This window comes from Crinia signifera, chromosome 12 (assembly GCF_055691185.1).
Source record: "Crinia signifera chromosome 12, ASM5569118v1, whole genome shotgun sequence".
Classification (NCBI taxonomy): domain Eukaryota; kingdom Metazoa; phylum Chordata; class Amphibia; order Anura; family Myobatrachidae; genus Crinia; species Crinia signifera.
The window spans coordinates 41,238,997-41,254,837 of record NC_139228.1 but is presented as its reverse complement, the minus strand read 5'-3'; the positions used below and the strand labels follow the sequence as shown (position 1 = coordinate 41,254,837).

General features: G+C 43.6%; 1 protein-coding gene across 3 annotated transcripts in view; it reads left to right on the top strand.

The window, feature by feature from the left end:
* Positions 1–7,977, top strand: part of SLC38A6 (solute carrier family 38 member 6) — a 71,432-nt gene extending 63,455 nt beyond the window's left edge. For all 3 annotated transcript variants that reach the window (XM_083166652.1, XM_083166653.1, XM_083166654.1), the window contains exon 16: positions 1,585–7,977. In XM_083166652.1, the coding sequence (XP_083022778.1) occupies positions 1,585–1,668 (84 nt within the window). In that variant the 3' untranslated portion in view covers positions 1,669–7,977. The remainder of the gene's footprint in view (positions 1–1,584) is intronic.
* The last annotated feature ends 7,864 nt before the right edge of the window (positions 7,978–15,841 follow it).

The window sequence follows — 15,841 nt, the reverse complement described above, 5'->3', positions numbered from 1 at the left end:
TGCTGCAGGTTCAGGTTTTTGAAAAGCTGAATCTGCATTAGGGGAAAAGCTGCTAAATTTGCGACTTAATGTCCGTTTCCACAGGCTAAAGACATGGATTCGCAGATCTTTTCTGACTTTCTGAATGTTTCCGAAAGGCATGAAAAAAATGTAATGCGAAATTCTATTCTATGCAAAACAAATAATATTTCTGAGGATCTAAAGTATTTGCCGGGATAGAATACCCCCTAAGTTTGCAAATTGTGTACTAAGTAGTCAAAATTAGTGTTGACATGATACTTGGCAAAGTTTGTGCCATGGTAAGTAGGCTGTCTGGCGTGATTTGAGCATTATGGGTATGCAGACACCACTGTACCTTATTAGTCTTCCACCAATTTATTCTGTAATAAATCATACTATCTGGGTGCTAACAGCCCCATCCCCCAGCTGCTATGTGGCTGGCAAGGGGGTTAAATGGCAGGGATTACCGAAAACAAGTGATCCTCGCCGTTTAACCCCCGCGCCGGCTGCTCACCCTATTCTACATTCTGGAGGAATCCTCGCTGTCACAGGACAGGCGAGGATTCCCCCAAACAGTGAGGCTCGGGGCTAATGCAGGGAGGCAGCTGCACTTAGCCATGAACCTCGCAGTTTTAGCGGCCGCACACGCCATTTACCCCCCGCGTGTTGAATACTGACCCTGCGAGCTGTGACTGCAAGCAGGCAGCACTGCTCGCTGTCACAGCTTGCAAAAATCATTGAATACACCCCTCTGTATGGGAGGAGGTTGTGAGTTAATATCCGCTCCTTTCGGGTTTTTTTTTATATCCGTAGACTGTAGTGAGTCTGTGTTTTTTAATTTTTTTTTACATAATTGCCCGTAACCCATTTTTACGTATATAATTGCAGGTATTTTTTACATATATAAATGCCAGTGTAGGATATACTATAGAGTAGTGGTTTCCAATCACAACCCCTTAAGATTTCCCAACATGCCATATTTTGAGGATTTCTATGTGTGGAAGCAGGTGGTATAATTACCAGTACAATAGATGCGCTCACCCGATTTGCAGTAAATCCGCAAAACATGACCTGTTGGGATGTACTGGTGTTGAGAAACAGTGCTATAGAAGTATCCCTTATTTGACATCTTTATGGACTTCTGTACAAATTGTTTTTGGATTTAAAAATGCGTGATTATGTACAGTGTGTGCCAGCCCACATCCATTCATTTCAAGCTGCCCAGTCATTCATAATAACAGGGGTTGTGTTTTGTGATCATGGAAATAATGTTTGTCTAGCAGATGAAAAGAATAGAACAGTTATGCCTTTCGATAAATCTGTTGAAGCACTGCTCATACGGCCCAGTGTATTTCATTTACCAGCAAGTTCTTCCAACAACCTGCAGAAACTTGTTTTACCTTGATAACCTATATAACGCGTAGAACACAATTGCTCTTAATAGCCACCCTTAACCTGTTTTTCCCAAACCAACAATGGGGAAATGATTTGAGCCGATGCCTGAATGATTGGCTGTTCTCACACGGTGAAAATTGATTCCTTCCACAAGTACTAATTTCTGTTTGTTTTCTCTTGTGTTCCCAGGCCTGTGGGCTGCTTGTCCTCGGTATTTGTATTGGTGCCTGCAGTTTAACACTAATTACCGTGAACTGGGCTTACAGTGAATGAGAGCAACACACTGGAGTTTACATTTGAACAGAATGTGCAACGATTTACAGCCAAGGATATCCAGTTTCAGGGGAAATTGGTTGAGAAATAGTTTGTGTTAAGAGCACGCAACTCCTTCGCCCTCTGCCTCCTCTGGAAAAATAAAACTGGTCACTGGTTAAAATCGGGGGAGAGGGAAAACTGTTTTATTTTTTATTTTTTTTAAGGGAAAAAGTCAAGTGCAATATATTTTTACATGACTGAAATTTACAATGCTCGCACAGGCTGGCTCCTTCCCGTTTTACTTATTAACACATGGAAGATATACAAGTCTGTGGACCAAGCCAGTAAAAAAAAAAGTCGTTTGTGCCAGTAAGATAGTGGCTTTAATTATTAATATTTTTGATCTTTTCATTCCGGAAATAATTATAATTGCAAAAAGTGCCTTTTTTACATACTAAATCACTGTGATGTTCTTCCAGTTATTTTAATGTTTGTTTTTATGTCTTAATTTAAATTAAAAAATCAGTTCAACTAAAAGGGAAGCAGGAGAGGTAGAGGGAAGCACCCTTCCCAGTTATGTTTGGTAATGGTCTTGCAGACACTCAAAGCCAAGCTTATCTGCTTTATTCCAAATCATTATGACTTCTAGACCACAGTTTCTCAAAGTCGGTCCTCAGGACCCAACACGGTGCATGTTTTGCAGGTCTCCTCACAGAATCACAGGTAAAATAAATAGCTCCACCTATGCATCTTTTAAAATGTGCCAGTGAGTAATAAGTGCACCTGTGCACCTGCCGGGTGACCTGTAAAGCGTGAACTGTGTGGGGTCCTGAGGACCGAGTTTGAGAACCTCTGTTCTAGACCATTGCTCTGAAGAACACTCTGTAATTTGGGTCTAGAAGTGCATTCTGGGATTTGCAGTAGCACAAAAAATTGCCTACCTCGGGTTTAAAAAGACAGAGAAAACCTAAAACAATCATCCATTTTACAGTTGTCAGAACAGCTTTGTTTACATATGAAATTATGTACTTTATCACGTTATTGCTGAATGCTAACAGGTTCTTTAATACCCGCTTATTATTGATTAGATTTGCTTTAAAATCTATAACATACAGTAACTTGATCCCATAGAGATTATTCTGTGGGTTTAAATTTGCCTCATTGGTTCTTAAAGTATTCTCCCTCTGTGATTATCAGTGTAGTCAAAGTAAAATGCAAAATACCTGCCTATAGAAAATCTAGAGTATTCTAGAATATTCTTTTTTAGACTTGTTCTGTGTATATAAGATGACCTGAAGGTATTGCCCAAAGTTTTGAGTTTTGAATAAATGTGTATTTGTTTTTCCTGATGTAGTGTACACACTGCGATTGTAACTAACCTTCTAGTCAAAATCGAATAGAAATCTAATCAAAATGGAACGGTTTTCAGATCTGTTCTATATGGTCAAAATCGAATGCATTTTGCTTGCCGTGTGATTTGATTCCGATCGAATTGGGAACGAATCACAAGGAAATTGCACCATGTGTTCGCCCCTTAAGACAGCATTAAGTTTTGGCTATCATAAGACTTTGTTCTATGCTAAAGTATAAAGAAACAACAAATGACACTACAGTCAAATTGACATGGTAAAAGCAACAATTATCCCAAGAATTATCTGTGCAGCTTAGAACATCTCTATCTAGTTTACAATTAGAATAAAACTGGATGGTTCTATGAATAGAACTGATCTCGGTATTCTGATAAATATTTTCACCATAATTAGTCTAATTCTATATTTGGCTAATGGATTCTGTATTAACAACCAGTTTGTCAATGTAATGGGAAGGCAGGGCAATATCTTCAAAACTCTTGTTCACAAGCGATCTGCAGAAACATTGTATGCAAAACGTCATTGTCTACATGACTAATTATATCAGGCAAAGAGACCACATATATGCTGTAACGTATAGCAGCCAATCACATACCCCTTAATCTTAACACCCTAACATGAAGACCCTGACCCTCACCATTAATGGAAATTCCGTTATGCTAACACCCTGACCCTCACGGTTATTCCTAATACCATACCAATAATACCTTAAGATTCACTTTGAAGCGCTGAAGTCCAATTGGAGGAAGTGCATGATAGAAATACATTTATTTTTATTATTCCTAACCCCAAAAACCAATATCCCCTTCACATCTTCAAAATAACCCAGGTTGGACCCAGGTTGCTTAAGTAATGACCTGGGTTGCGGTGCGGTGTGAAAGCACCAAACCTTATAACACGGTCCGAGCAACTTGGCAATTCGACCTGGGTTATAAGAAGGGTTTAACCTGGGTCACCCTCTGTATATTGGTAGACCCAGGTTTAATGTGAACATGCTGGACCTGGATCAGACTTAGCTATGCGATGTGAAAGTGGTATAACACCCTAACACTCTCTCCCTTAATTTTAAACCCTAACACAAATAGTCTCAGCCCTCACAATCCGTCCTACTTCTGAACAATGAATGCCCCAACCCTTAATCTTATTCCCAACCCTGATCCTAATACTCTAACACCAGTACAAGACCCTTTTCCAATTCTTGCAACTAATCTTAATAACCGCACCCTATAAGAGCTGACTAGATGGGCCAAGGTGTTCTTACCTGCCGTCAAACTCTATGGGGTATATTCAATGACAAACAGGCGAGCTATGACGGCGAGCAGTGCCTATTGCTCGCCGTCATAGCCTGAACTCAGTATTCAACCCACCCCCTGCACTCGCCGTTTCCACCTCGCTGTTTCTAAAAAGCGAGGTGGAAACGGCGAGTGCGGCCTTCAAAATGGCAGAGCTCGCAGCTATATGCAGTGGGCTTGCTGCATTAGCAGCGAACCTCGCCGTTCCGGTGAATCAGTGAGGATTCCGCCGGCACATAGTATAGGGTGAAGTGGCCAGAACGGGGGTTAAACAGCGAGGATAGCTTGTTTTTCGCCATAAAAATCCCCTTGTCAGCTGCATTGATATCCCCCTATGTTTATATCTATTCTAATCATCTTTTATTACTTTGCATTTATAATCTCTCCATACCAAGACTAGCTGAGGACTGTCTGTTTGTCCTTGTGACAGAGACCTCTTCCTGGTGCTATGTGTGCGTCAGATTTGGTGCAATTACTCTGTAGGTCAAAGTAAACCGCTTATGTATTTTTTCTTATCGAGTTTTTCTTGAGTTCTTGCACAAAGCAGATAATCATTGTGAAGTCTGTCCTCCCATTTGTAAAGCAGGAATTCAGTAAGGTAGTCTGACATTTTTTCTATTCAGTTTCACACTAGGTAGCTTACTTTTTAAGTTATGTGTTGATTTTGCTATTTTCATTTTTAAGCTTAATTTGAAACGCTTGGTTGGTCTTATTTAGAAAATCTAACCACGCCACTAACAAATATTTAGTTGTTTTGTTGCATAGATAAAATCTTGTGGAAATTCTTAATGTCGTCATTGAGGAAGTTTTTATAATTACTTTTTGTGTATGTCTGTTGACATTCCGGTTGGAAGATTGGCAGCACTGTTTGTGCTGAATGCCACTGAAATGGACAAGAGGACATTAATAGAAAACAAAGGGATTAGACTTTCTTTAAACTTTACCAACTGCTAAGATAAAACGCAATGGTGTACTGGTGTGAACTGGCTTATCAGTGGTGTACTTAAGTGGATTAGTCATATACAGCTTCATTCTGAAAATTATGTTCTTTACTTTATCTATAGCTTTAAAGGTGCCTACACACGGTACATTTTGCACGTGCGATGTGGTGCGCGCTCCCATGCACATCACACCGCACAGCACAAAAAGTGCATCCCGTGCAAATGAACATCCCGTACTTTTTGTACTAGATCGTGTGCGTGAGCCTTTGAATGATAGCTAAGGCTCACGCATCTGTAAGGTTGCCTCAGAGCAACCTTACAGATGCTTGTCTGCTCAGGGGAAAGTAGGCGGGCAGCTGACATGCGTTGATGTCAGCTTGCCGCCTCCCACCTGTCCGTCATGCCTCATTACCATGAGAACGCCCATGAAATGGTGGATGTCCCCATATGGTAATGGGGCAGCCCACCGCCCCAAGCCCCTCTACGCTCCCTGCCCGCAAGGTTGTTTGCTGGGCACACGCAAGCCATCTGTTCACCGTGGCCGCACGCAACAAGCACATAGAAGAAACATAGGTCCCCGTGTGAACAAATGCCACTAGCGAACGGACCTGAATAATGTTCGTGATGTGATGTGATCTAGCACATCGCTCCATGTAGGGGCACCTTAATAATACATCTGAAAATGTATATAAACATTAACTCTTTGAGTGCCGTGTGAAGTTACCAAAATAGGTGTGTAAATTGCCAAGCAAATAATGACCTGTAATGTTTCCCTTATATAGGAACTATGATCTTTTTTACGAAACATTTTTAATTTGAATTTATATAACAAACCTGAGTGACGCTGCCATTTTTAGCGGATATTTTGCGCATCTCTCACAGAGATGTTGGCAGTCAAAGGGTTAATGGGTAATCAATAGCGGACTAAGGACCGGCTTAGCGCCACATGCACAAACTTTTACGTTATGCCTTTGTATAAGGTTGGAACAAATCCTATGAGACAGGCAATCAACGGATTCAGTATTGAATCCCGGCGGTCGGGATCCCGGCGTTCAGAATCCCGACGCCGGAATCCCGACAGCCGAAATGCCGACAAGGGGGGGACGTGGATCGCCCCCCCTTGCGGGCTCGCTGCGCTCGCCACGCAGCGGGCACGGTGCCTCGCTACGCTCGACACACTAATTTATTCTCCCTCCAGGGGTGTCGTGGACACCCACGGAGGGAGAATGTGTCAGTATTTCGGCGGTCGGGATTCCGGCGTCGAGATTCTGAACGCTGGGATCCCGACCGCCGGGATTGTAACTGCATCCCCAATCAACGCCTATACAAAACTAAAGCTGACTTCCGTAGTCCTTTCTATTGGAGTCATTAGAGGCACAGTCTCCCCAGCTTAGACTTGGCGGATCCCGATTTGTCTGTTATTCACCCTCTATTTTAAGGCCACCAAAATCAAAACCAGATTCCTTATATTAAAAGGAGGTCATCTGGTATATACTGTAGTAACTGCATTTGTGATATTAATGCAATCAGTACCTTTTTGAGAGAGATATAAAAGGTGGCCCATTCAGGAAAAATTACATCTTTTTTTATATCTCAATGTTATTTTTTTGGAACCGTATCCTATTTTCTATATTATAATATAATTCTAATGATCTTTTTGATTGCCTACTGCACTGCAGACTGAAATACCTGTGTACGAATTACTATTTGGGTATAGCTTCTGTAGGTTGAAAAAACTATGCAATTTGGTTACTATAGGTAACGATGTGATGTACTAATGGCATAATACGGTAAAAATTCAGAAAACAACTCTTCATAGGTTTTTTTTATTCCCTATATGTATTATGCTTCGCTTTTTGGTGCGTGTACCCTGTAGGCTATGCCATCTTTAGGTGGCTTTGCCTATAGAACATACAAGCCGACTTTATAATTTTCCTCTCCGGGAGAAGCCCGGAGAGGAGTGAAAGGCGGGTGGGATGTGGCTTCGTTTTGGGGGACGGGGCAACACTGACAGCACCAAGCCCCGCCCCCATGACAGACAGCCGCATTCATTCGCGGGTGGGGGAGGGGCTAAAATGACGCGAAATTACGCGATTCGCAGGGGCTGTGGGCAAAATGCGGGAGACTTGCCCACCTTCCCGGGGGGGGGGGGGGGGGGGCGGGAGGGGGACCTGAATTGCGGGACCCTCCCGGCCATTCCGGGATTGTAGGCAAGTATGCTATAGAAGTGTGAGGGTTTCTTTATGTATAATTCCTTCCGCTTCCTCACTGATCCTTCCCCGCAGCTTACTGCTATACTCCCCGATGGCAAAGGATGCTCAGTAAGACTCCCAGAGCTGTCGTTGTTTTATGGGCCTCTATGCCTGTATACAGTGTAAATAAATGCTGCTATGCAGATAATAAATAGGATGTATTACATGCAATATACATTTGACCTTAACAAGTTAGTTTGTAAGAACATAACCAAATGAGCAGTACAGAACATTTTTTGGCAAATACATATGAACTTCTTCAGTGAACTGTTGCCTTAATTACTTTTATCACTTTCTAATTGACTTCTCATGTGTTTCCGTTAATATATTCAAAATCGTTTAAACAAAATTCTAATAAATGAACAAAGTAAATAATGAATGCTGCTAAAACAATGTAATGTATATCTGTTTTGTTAAATTTCTGTGTATGTAACATTGTAAATGTGTTTTCAATAAAAACATCTTCATATGAGATCTGTATTTTTTTGTATTTTGCAAGACCGACAATACTTAATTCTTCAAATACAGCATAATAATTTGGCATTATTGTGACAAAAGGTGGACACTCGGCATCATTAATACAGATGTGTTCTTACTAGTAAGCCAGCTCTAAATAAATGCTTTGAAAGTTAGTCTGCTACCTTGTGATTGCCTCTGTGTTTGTGCATGTGTGAGAGAGAGAGATGTCGTTTCTTTCGCTGCCAACAGATGGCAGTGTTACAGAGACAAACAAACAGACACTAGATATATATATATATATATATATATATATATATATATATATATAGATATATAGATATATATATATATATATATATATATATATATATATATATATATATATATATCCCCGGTGCCCATAGGCAAAGTCATACAGGAATCCAATCAATCATGGCTGTAGGAATTGTATGACCTGAGGAAGGGGGGTAAAACCCTGAAAGCTCGACTATTCGACCACAATAAATGTAGCTGCTTTTTTCATAAATGCAGTGCGCCAGCAACAAAGACAATCCTTTTCTCTTTTTGCTTCTTTTTCATAAATGCCCCTTGAGTGCCATGATTGAATGGATATATATATATATATATATGTATATATATATACGTGTAGGGAAACGCACACAATCCAGTCCAAAAAGGAGAGTGCCAGGTCAAATGGAGTTATAGAAACTTATACCAGTAGCCTAAAGCTAATGATAGGACCAGGCCAGGGCAGAGCCTCCCCTGTCATTAATGATCAAAATAAAAAAAATAATACAAAACAAATACTTATGACACATATTATGTGTCATAAGTGTATGCTTTTATTATTATTAACTTTTTACCTCCCCCTTTTTTTTATACTGGCTTAGTTAGGAGGCACCAAGAGCGGTGCCTCCCGCTGACAACGTTAAGGGTCCAAAACAGGGGGCGGGCAGCGGGCGGGACCGAGTGCCGGGCTGTAAAAGCCCATTAAAAAAAGCTGTAGAAACGGCACCTGTAGAGGTGCCTCAGTGACAGGGACGTGCTTTTTGCCTATCTGAAAGTACGCCCCTGTCACTGAGGCAGATGTGATTGGGCAATCACATCTGCCTCAGTGACAGGGGCATGCTTTCATATAGGCAGAAAGCACGTCCCTGGCTGTCACTGAGGCACCTCTACAGGTGCCGTTTCTACAGTTTTTTTTAATGCACCCCGCCATCTCATTCTCCCTTCTGCAGCGGTGGGAGCAGGAGAGCTGAGGATGATCCCTTCTACTGCCGGCGCCGCTGAGCCAGAGATCAAACAGGTGGCGCCGCTAACCAGGAGACCCGACTGCCGGTGGAAGCAACCAGTGGCGGGCTGGGCCGGGGGGCAGGGTGCCACATGCCCCCCGGCCAGTATGTATTGCTGCGTCCTGGGCTGAGCTTTGTGTGTCACAGCGACATGCAGAAGATGGACAGCAAAGCTCGGCTGGCGGCTTCCGGGTATAGAATGCCGGTGCCAGCCCTGAGAGCCTCCGGGAGCAGCAGCAGCTAGTCAGGAGGCTGTCAGGTACTGCTGGTAAAGCCTGTGCTCCTCCTGACAGCTGAGCTCCGCTGTCCGTCTCCTGCACAATCCTCCAGGACCGGGAACAGGGGGGTTCAAAGGTGACAGCTTTGCCGCTCACCTCCCCCTGCTCAGCCCTGCTCTCAGGTCCCCGGCCCCACTGTTCACAGCCGGGTGTGTGAGGGAGACAGGCACAGGCACAGAGAACGCTTCCTGTCCAACGATCTGCACTGTAAAGTGACGCTGAGAAGTTGGGAGGCTGAGAGCATGCTGCCCTCAGGGAGCAGCCTGCACACTTCACTCGGGAAAAGGTAAACTTGTGTGCGCTGGGGGTGCTGGGGGGGGGGGGTGCTGTAAGTGTGCACATTGAATGGGGTGGGAAAACACTGTGGTGTGGACACTGAGTGGATTGAGGGGGGTGCTGTGTGGCAGTAGGTGAAGTAGTGATTTGCGTCATTTTAGCCCCTTGTCCTCCCCGCGGACCCACAAAATTTGCGATTTTATGCAGCGGAGAAGGGGGGAACGGGGGCTGGAGCAGTGATTTGGGAGACTTTCCCACCATCTTGGGCAGGGGGGTCGCCGGGCCATTTACTGGTGTTGGCCCCCTGGGCTGAAAGTTGCCAGCCAGCCCCTGGAAGCAACCCCCCTGCTCCCTTCCCGGTCCCGCTCACGCTGCTGATCCTGCGGCTGTGAGTGTCCAGGAGGTCCCACCCCAGCTGCTTACAGTCTCTCCCTGCCGCCCGCTAGTGCTGCGCTATGCACAGTAAGCTGTGAGTACTGCAGTGCGTGGGGGATCCGGTGTGTGTCACCTCATTATGTGTGAGTGACCCCATTCACCCTTTCTTGTGCCCCCCACACCTTCCCTGTGCCCCCAGCTCTCACATACTATCTCCTGTGTCCACCTCCACCCACCCTATGTCCCCTCATGTGTGGCGACAGGGGAGGAGACACAAATGAATCCCCTCTACCAGTCTCCAAGGACTAGGGACACAATAAATAGGTCTGTAGTGCCTATTAATTTACCCACTCTCCAAATACAGCAGCTTAAGACATCATGCTGTACCCATCCCCTCTGTCCTTCATGGCTTGTGTGTGTTTTCCATTTTAGGGCCTCTGTATGTGTTTTTTTTGTTTGTTTTTTTCCTGTGATGGCCAATGGTTCTTACAAGGGTATTTGTTATTTTCCTCTGGGGGGTTCATGTGTTTTGTTTGTTACAAATCCCACGGGCTAGATGTGATAGCCACAGAGTTCGGTGGCCGTGTGATATCCCAGCCAAACCGTGCCTTGTAAATCATTTTCCCTTTAAAAAAAACAACAACGTCAGAGTAAGGCTGGCATCCCGCTCAGTCATCAAGTTCAAAGGCTATTACATCTGGCCCTATGTGTTTTATTATTTACCTGTGGTGGCCAGTGTGATAGATTTTTCATGTGTAAGCTACAGTATACATTATTTTCCTTTGTGTGCTGATGCATTGTGTGTGTGTTTTTCATATCGCGGCCTATGTATGTGTGTGTTTTTCATTTTACAGCATCAGTTTATGCTGTGGGGCTGACCAGCATCTTCCTGCACAATAAAAGTGGGTGAGTCTTAAGGATATGTCTGCTTTTCAAGGCCGGAACTATTTCCCAATGCTAGTGTGCCTTAGGCACGGACAATGGTACATCATGAGGTGAACTCAAAGTCACAAATTTTACATACCCCCATTTCATTCACTGGTCAGAATCAAACCTCTGCTCTCCCTTCTCTAGACCTCTCTGACAGTGTTGCCCTCGTCCCCGTCTCTCCTAATTTCTCTCTCTGTCACTCTCACTCTCTTGCACTTCTCTTTCCGTCTCTCGCTCCTGGTCGCACCCTTCCTTTCTCTTTCTTTCCCCTCTTTCTTTTTCCTCTTATTCCATGAAGCCCTTTCTCTTTCCCTATTTTTCATTCATTTTCTTGACACCCAATGACAATGGGGGGGGGGGCTTTTCAAGATTTTGCTATGGGGCCCACAGAGTTCTAGTTACGCCTCTGCTCTGCTGCTTATGCAGGCAGCAGCTCCCACACCTGCCTGTCGCAGAACACAGACCCAGACACAAAGTCTGTTGGCGCTGGCTCCACCAAGCCAGTGCCTCACCAACCACTAACCTCACCGCACGTCACTGGGACCAGCACATCCAAGCCAATAAAGTTCAAAAGAATTCAACACACATTTATTGTGTAATAGTAGTATAAGGCCAATATACTTATCACGGGCAGCAGTGGATCTGACATGAAATACAGCAGCATGGATCTCACATAGTAGTGTCAGCGTCCGTGAAACCAACCAGAAACCAACCAGACGCGATGTTTCCATCCCTGAGATATAAGATCAAAATTACACATCACAAACACATCAAAATAATACAAATGAATAAAACGGATGGTTTCTGCCTATGTTGTGGGAGCGGGTCAGATGTTCATAAGGGACTATATTATCAATATGTCCATTTTCATCTAATTGTGTGGTGTTGAATTAGTGGTGGAGCCCGATCGGGTCTCTGTGACCCATTGGCCTTTCGATACATCGTCTAGATGAATTTAATCTCTTGGTGCTTTAATATGTTCTCTTATAGGTTTCCTTTTGTTATATTTATTTCAGATGGAGCCTGCCTCTGTTGTTGGTGGCAAGGTCATAGGGTGCAGACAGTTATGTGTCAGAATTGATAATATAGTCCCGTATGAACGTCTGACCCGCTCCCACAATATAGGCAGAAACCATCCGTTTTATTAATTTGTATTTTGTATTATTTTGATGTGTTTGTGATGTGTAATTTTGATCTTATATCTCAGGGATGGAAACATCGCGTCTCCATGCCAACGGTGACGCCGGAATGACGACATCCGGTGCTGTGCGACCGGCTTCCGATTCCCCGCACTCCCCAGACCTGCTCTATTGGTTCCGATGCCCCAGATCAAGTTCCGGCTGCTTATGGGAACCAGGCGGAAGTGGAGAGGCGGCGGGAGGACGCGCCGGTGAGGATGGCGTCTGCGGCGCAACTGACATGTGATTATGCATTGATTTACTCCTATTTAAGGTCTAGTTGAACCATGGCCAGTTGATACCCTTTGAGAAAGGCGCCTCTGCGCCCAAACGGCCCGTCAGGGTAATTGGTTGGTTTCACGGACGCTGACACTACTATGTGAGATCCATGCTGCTGTATTTCATGTCAGATCCACTGCTGCCCGTGATAAGTATATTGGCCTTATACTACTATTACACAATAAATGTGTGTTGAATTCTTTTGAACTTTATTTGCTTGGATGTGCTGGTCCTATCATTAGCTTTTAGGCTACTGGTATAAATATATATATATATATATATATATATATATATATATATATATATATATACATACAGGTTGAGTATCCCTTATCCGAAATGCTCGGGACCACGAGCATTCCGGATAGGGGAATTTTTCGGTTTTTGGAATACATTTTTTTTGCCATACTTACCTGTCCCCTGATGGTGTCCGGTGGTTCCTCTGCGTCCACGCAGTCCCCGGGCGTCCACAGCAGGCCTCCGGCATCTTCTCTGGGTCTCCAGCGGTCCCAGGAATGCATTGCGCGGGTGTGCGCGCGCACCGGTGACGTCACCAGCGCGCGCGCACACTCGCGCAATGCATTTCTGGGACCGCTGGAGACCCTGGAGAAGATGCCGGAGGCCTGCTGTGGACGCCCTGGGACTTGGTAAGTATGAAAAGAGGGTTAGGGGAAAAAAAATAAAAAAAAAAATTATTCGAATGATTCCAAAAACCACGGTTTTTGGAATAATTCGGATAATGGATGCCCGGATACAGGATACTCAACCTGTGTGTGTGTGTGTGTGTGTGTATATATATATATATATATATATATATATATATATATATATATATATATATATATATATATATATATATAGCCAGGGGGCTCCGCACTTACATCCAAAAGTCAGGACCATATACGGGGTGCACAGCAAAGGTCATCCAGTCCGGATAGCCAATTATAATCCAAAGTGCTTAATAAAAAGCGAGGGCACTCACCATAGCAGCAAAAGTCAGCCAATTTTAATAGTCACACATAGTAGTCGACGTTTCGACCCGCATGGGGCCTTTGTCAAGACACAAAGTAGATCCAAAGGTACACCAGAGAAGGCATATATATATATATGAATATATATATATATATATATATATGAAAAAAGCTTCGGTGGATGGTGAGCCTGTTGTGAAGGACATATTCGCACAGCTGCGAATAGATTTGTAGCCGTACACATCCATTTGCACAGCGAGCACATTTATTTGCAATGCGGGATTTCACTCCAGGGAGGAGCTGTGAATACGCGGCCATGCGGGCAGGTCTTAATTACCCCAATGTCCCACTTTGTAGGTGTTACAGGGTCTTCATCTTCCAGTGGGGATTCATTTACCTTGGTGGCATGAAGCTGGTTTAAGTCCTGTTTTCGATGTTTGACTGCTGCTGCTGCTCAGACACCCTCTAGTACACTGGATAAAGGGCCGATACCAGCATCTGTAAAGTTACAGACACAACTATGGCAAAATACCTTATGTACAACATCTCCACTTATTCTCTTTTAAGTGGTTTGAGAAATCCCGAGATCCTTATGATATGCAACACACTAGGGCAGTGATGGGCAACATAGGTCCTGGAGCCACATGTGGCCTCCAAGCCATCGTTTGCAATTACCTATCTTTCATTAATTAAATATTTTAAGTTAACTTACTGTTTATAGTAGGACCATGAAAGGTTGCAGAGCCATCCAATGCTGCCCACAATGTGCTTCCAGTTTCTGTCATTATTCTAGGGCACATTTGTGTTGAAAGTCCGTTTAGCTGCCAATCTGCTATTTGGATGATGCAGGTGGAAAGTGGAGTTAACATGCAAACACCTTACATATAGGGTCTTGTAGGGTATTGAATGCAGGTCCCCAGTGTTGTGATACAGCAATGCTAACCATTGTGCATCTGTGGGCCTGTACACTAAAGTTGAGTCATCTATTTTCTGAGTGACAGAACTATTCTGACAATACTGTCTATCAATTCACTGGGAGCTAGTAGCCTATATATATATAGCTGATCCAGGTGAGTATGCAATCGGGTGTGGGCGGGGATATTCACTGCTAGGGTATTTTATTGTGCACAGTATGAAGTTTTTTGTCATACCCTGAGGACGAGCAGCAGCTCGAAACACAGTGTTGGTGTGTTGACTTTCATGCAATAAAGCATCTCAAACTTTATGAAGTCTCCGAGTGCCGCCCTTGCTACAACCCCGTCTATATATATATATATATATATATATATATATACATACATACAGGATACCAAATGCGCAAACCGTCTCTAATATTAATAATTCCGTCCAGAATTATAGAGATGTTGGTGCCGCTCAACTTCATAGGAGACTTGCTCTAGCCTCCAACGGTACAGGCATGCAAAAGAAAGAAGAAGGAGCGCACCATGTAAGTATAAATGTCAGGTTTTACTGGGTAAAAAATAAGCAGCTCACATACATATTAGAAACTTGAAATCAGCATATCACCGAGATGCAGGCTTTAGATGAAATCAGCGGTTCTTACGGCTCAACGATAGTAGATGTTATCAGGGAGCTTCTTTGGCGAGACCATTCGGCGGTACAACGACCGCGGCTGCAGGATCAACAGGAGCACCGGACGGAGATAAGTACAGCAATCAGCAAGGTTGGGAGGACACGTCATCCGTGACGAAACGCGTTGGGGCGTGTCCTCCCAACCTTGCTGATTGCTGTACTTATCTCCGTCCGGTGCTCCTGTTGATCCTGCAGCCGCGGTCGTTGTACCGCCGAATGGTCTCGCCAAAGAAGCTCCCTGATAACATCTACTATCGTTGAGCCGTGAGAACCGCTGATTTCATCTAAAGCCTGCATCTCGGTGATATGCTGATTTCAAATTTCTAATATGTATGTGAGCTGCTTATTTTTTACCCAGTAAAACCTGACATTTATACTTACATGGTGCGCTCCTTCTTCTTTCTTTTGCATATATATATATGCATATATATATATATATATATATATATATATATATATATATATATATATTACTGGTATCTATAAAGGTTCCTTTTCAGGTCCCGGAATAGAAGAAGAGGCGGCACTCAAACGGACTTTTCAAATCAAGTGAATCTTTGTATTAAGTCATAAATGTAAAAGCAATTCGACGACGTTTCAAGACCAAAACAACGGTCTTTTCATCAGGTCCATACAATCATTACATCGTGCAAAATGTGGTCACAAAAGTATCTTACCTCCAGGGAGACTATATAGAGATCAATG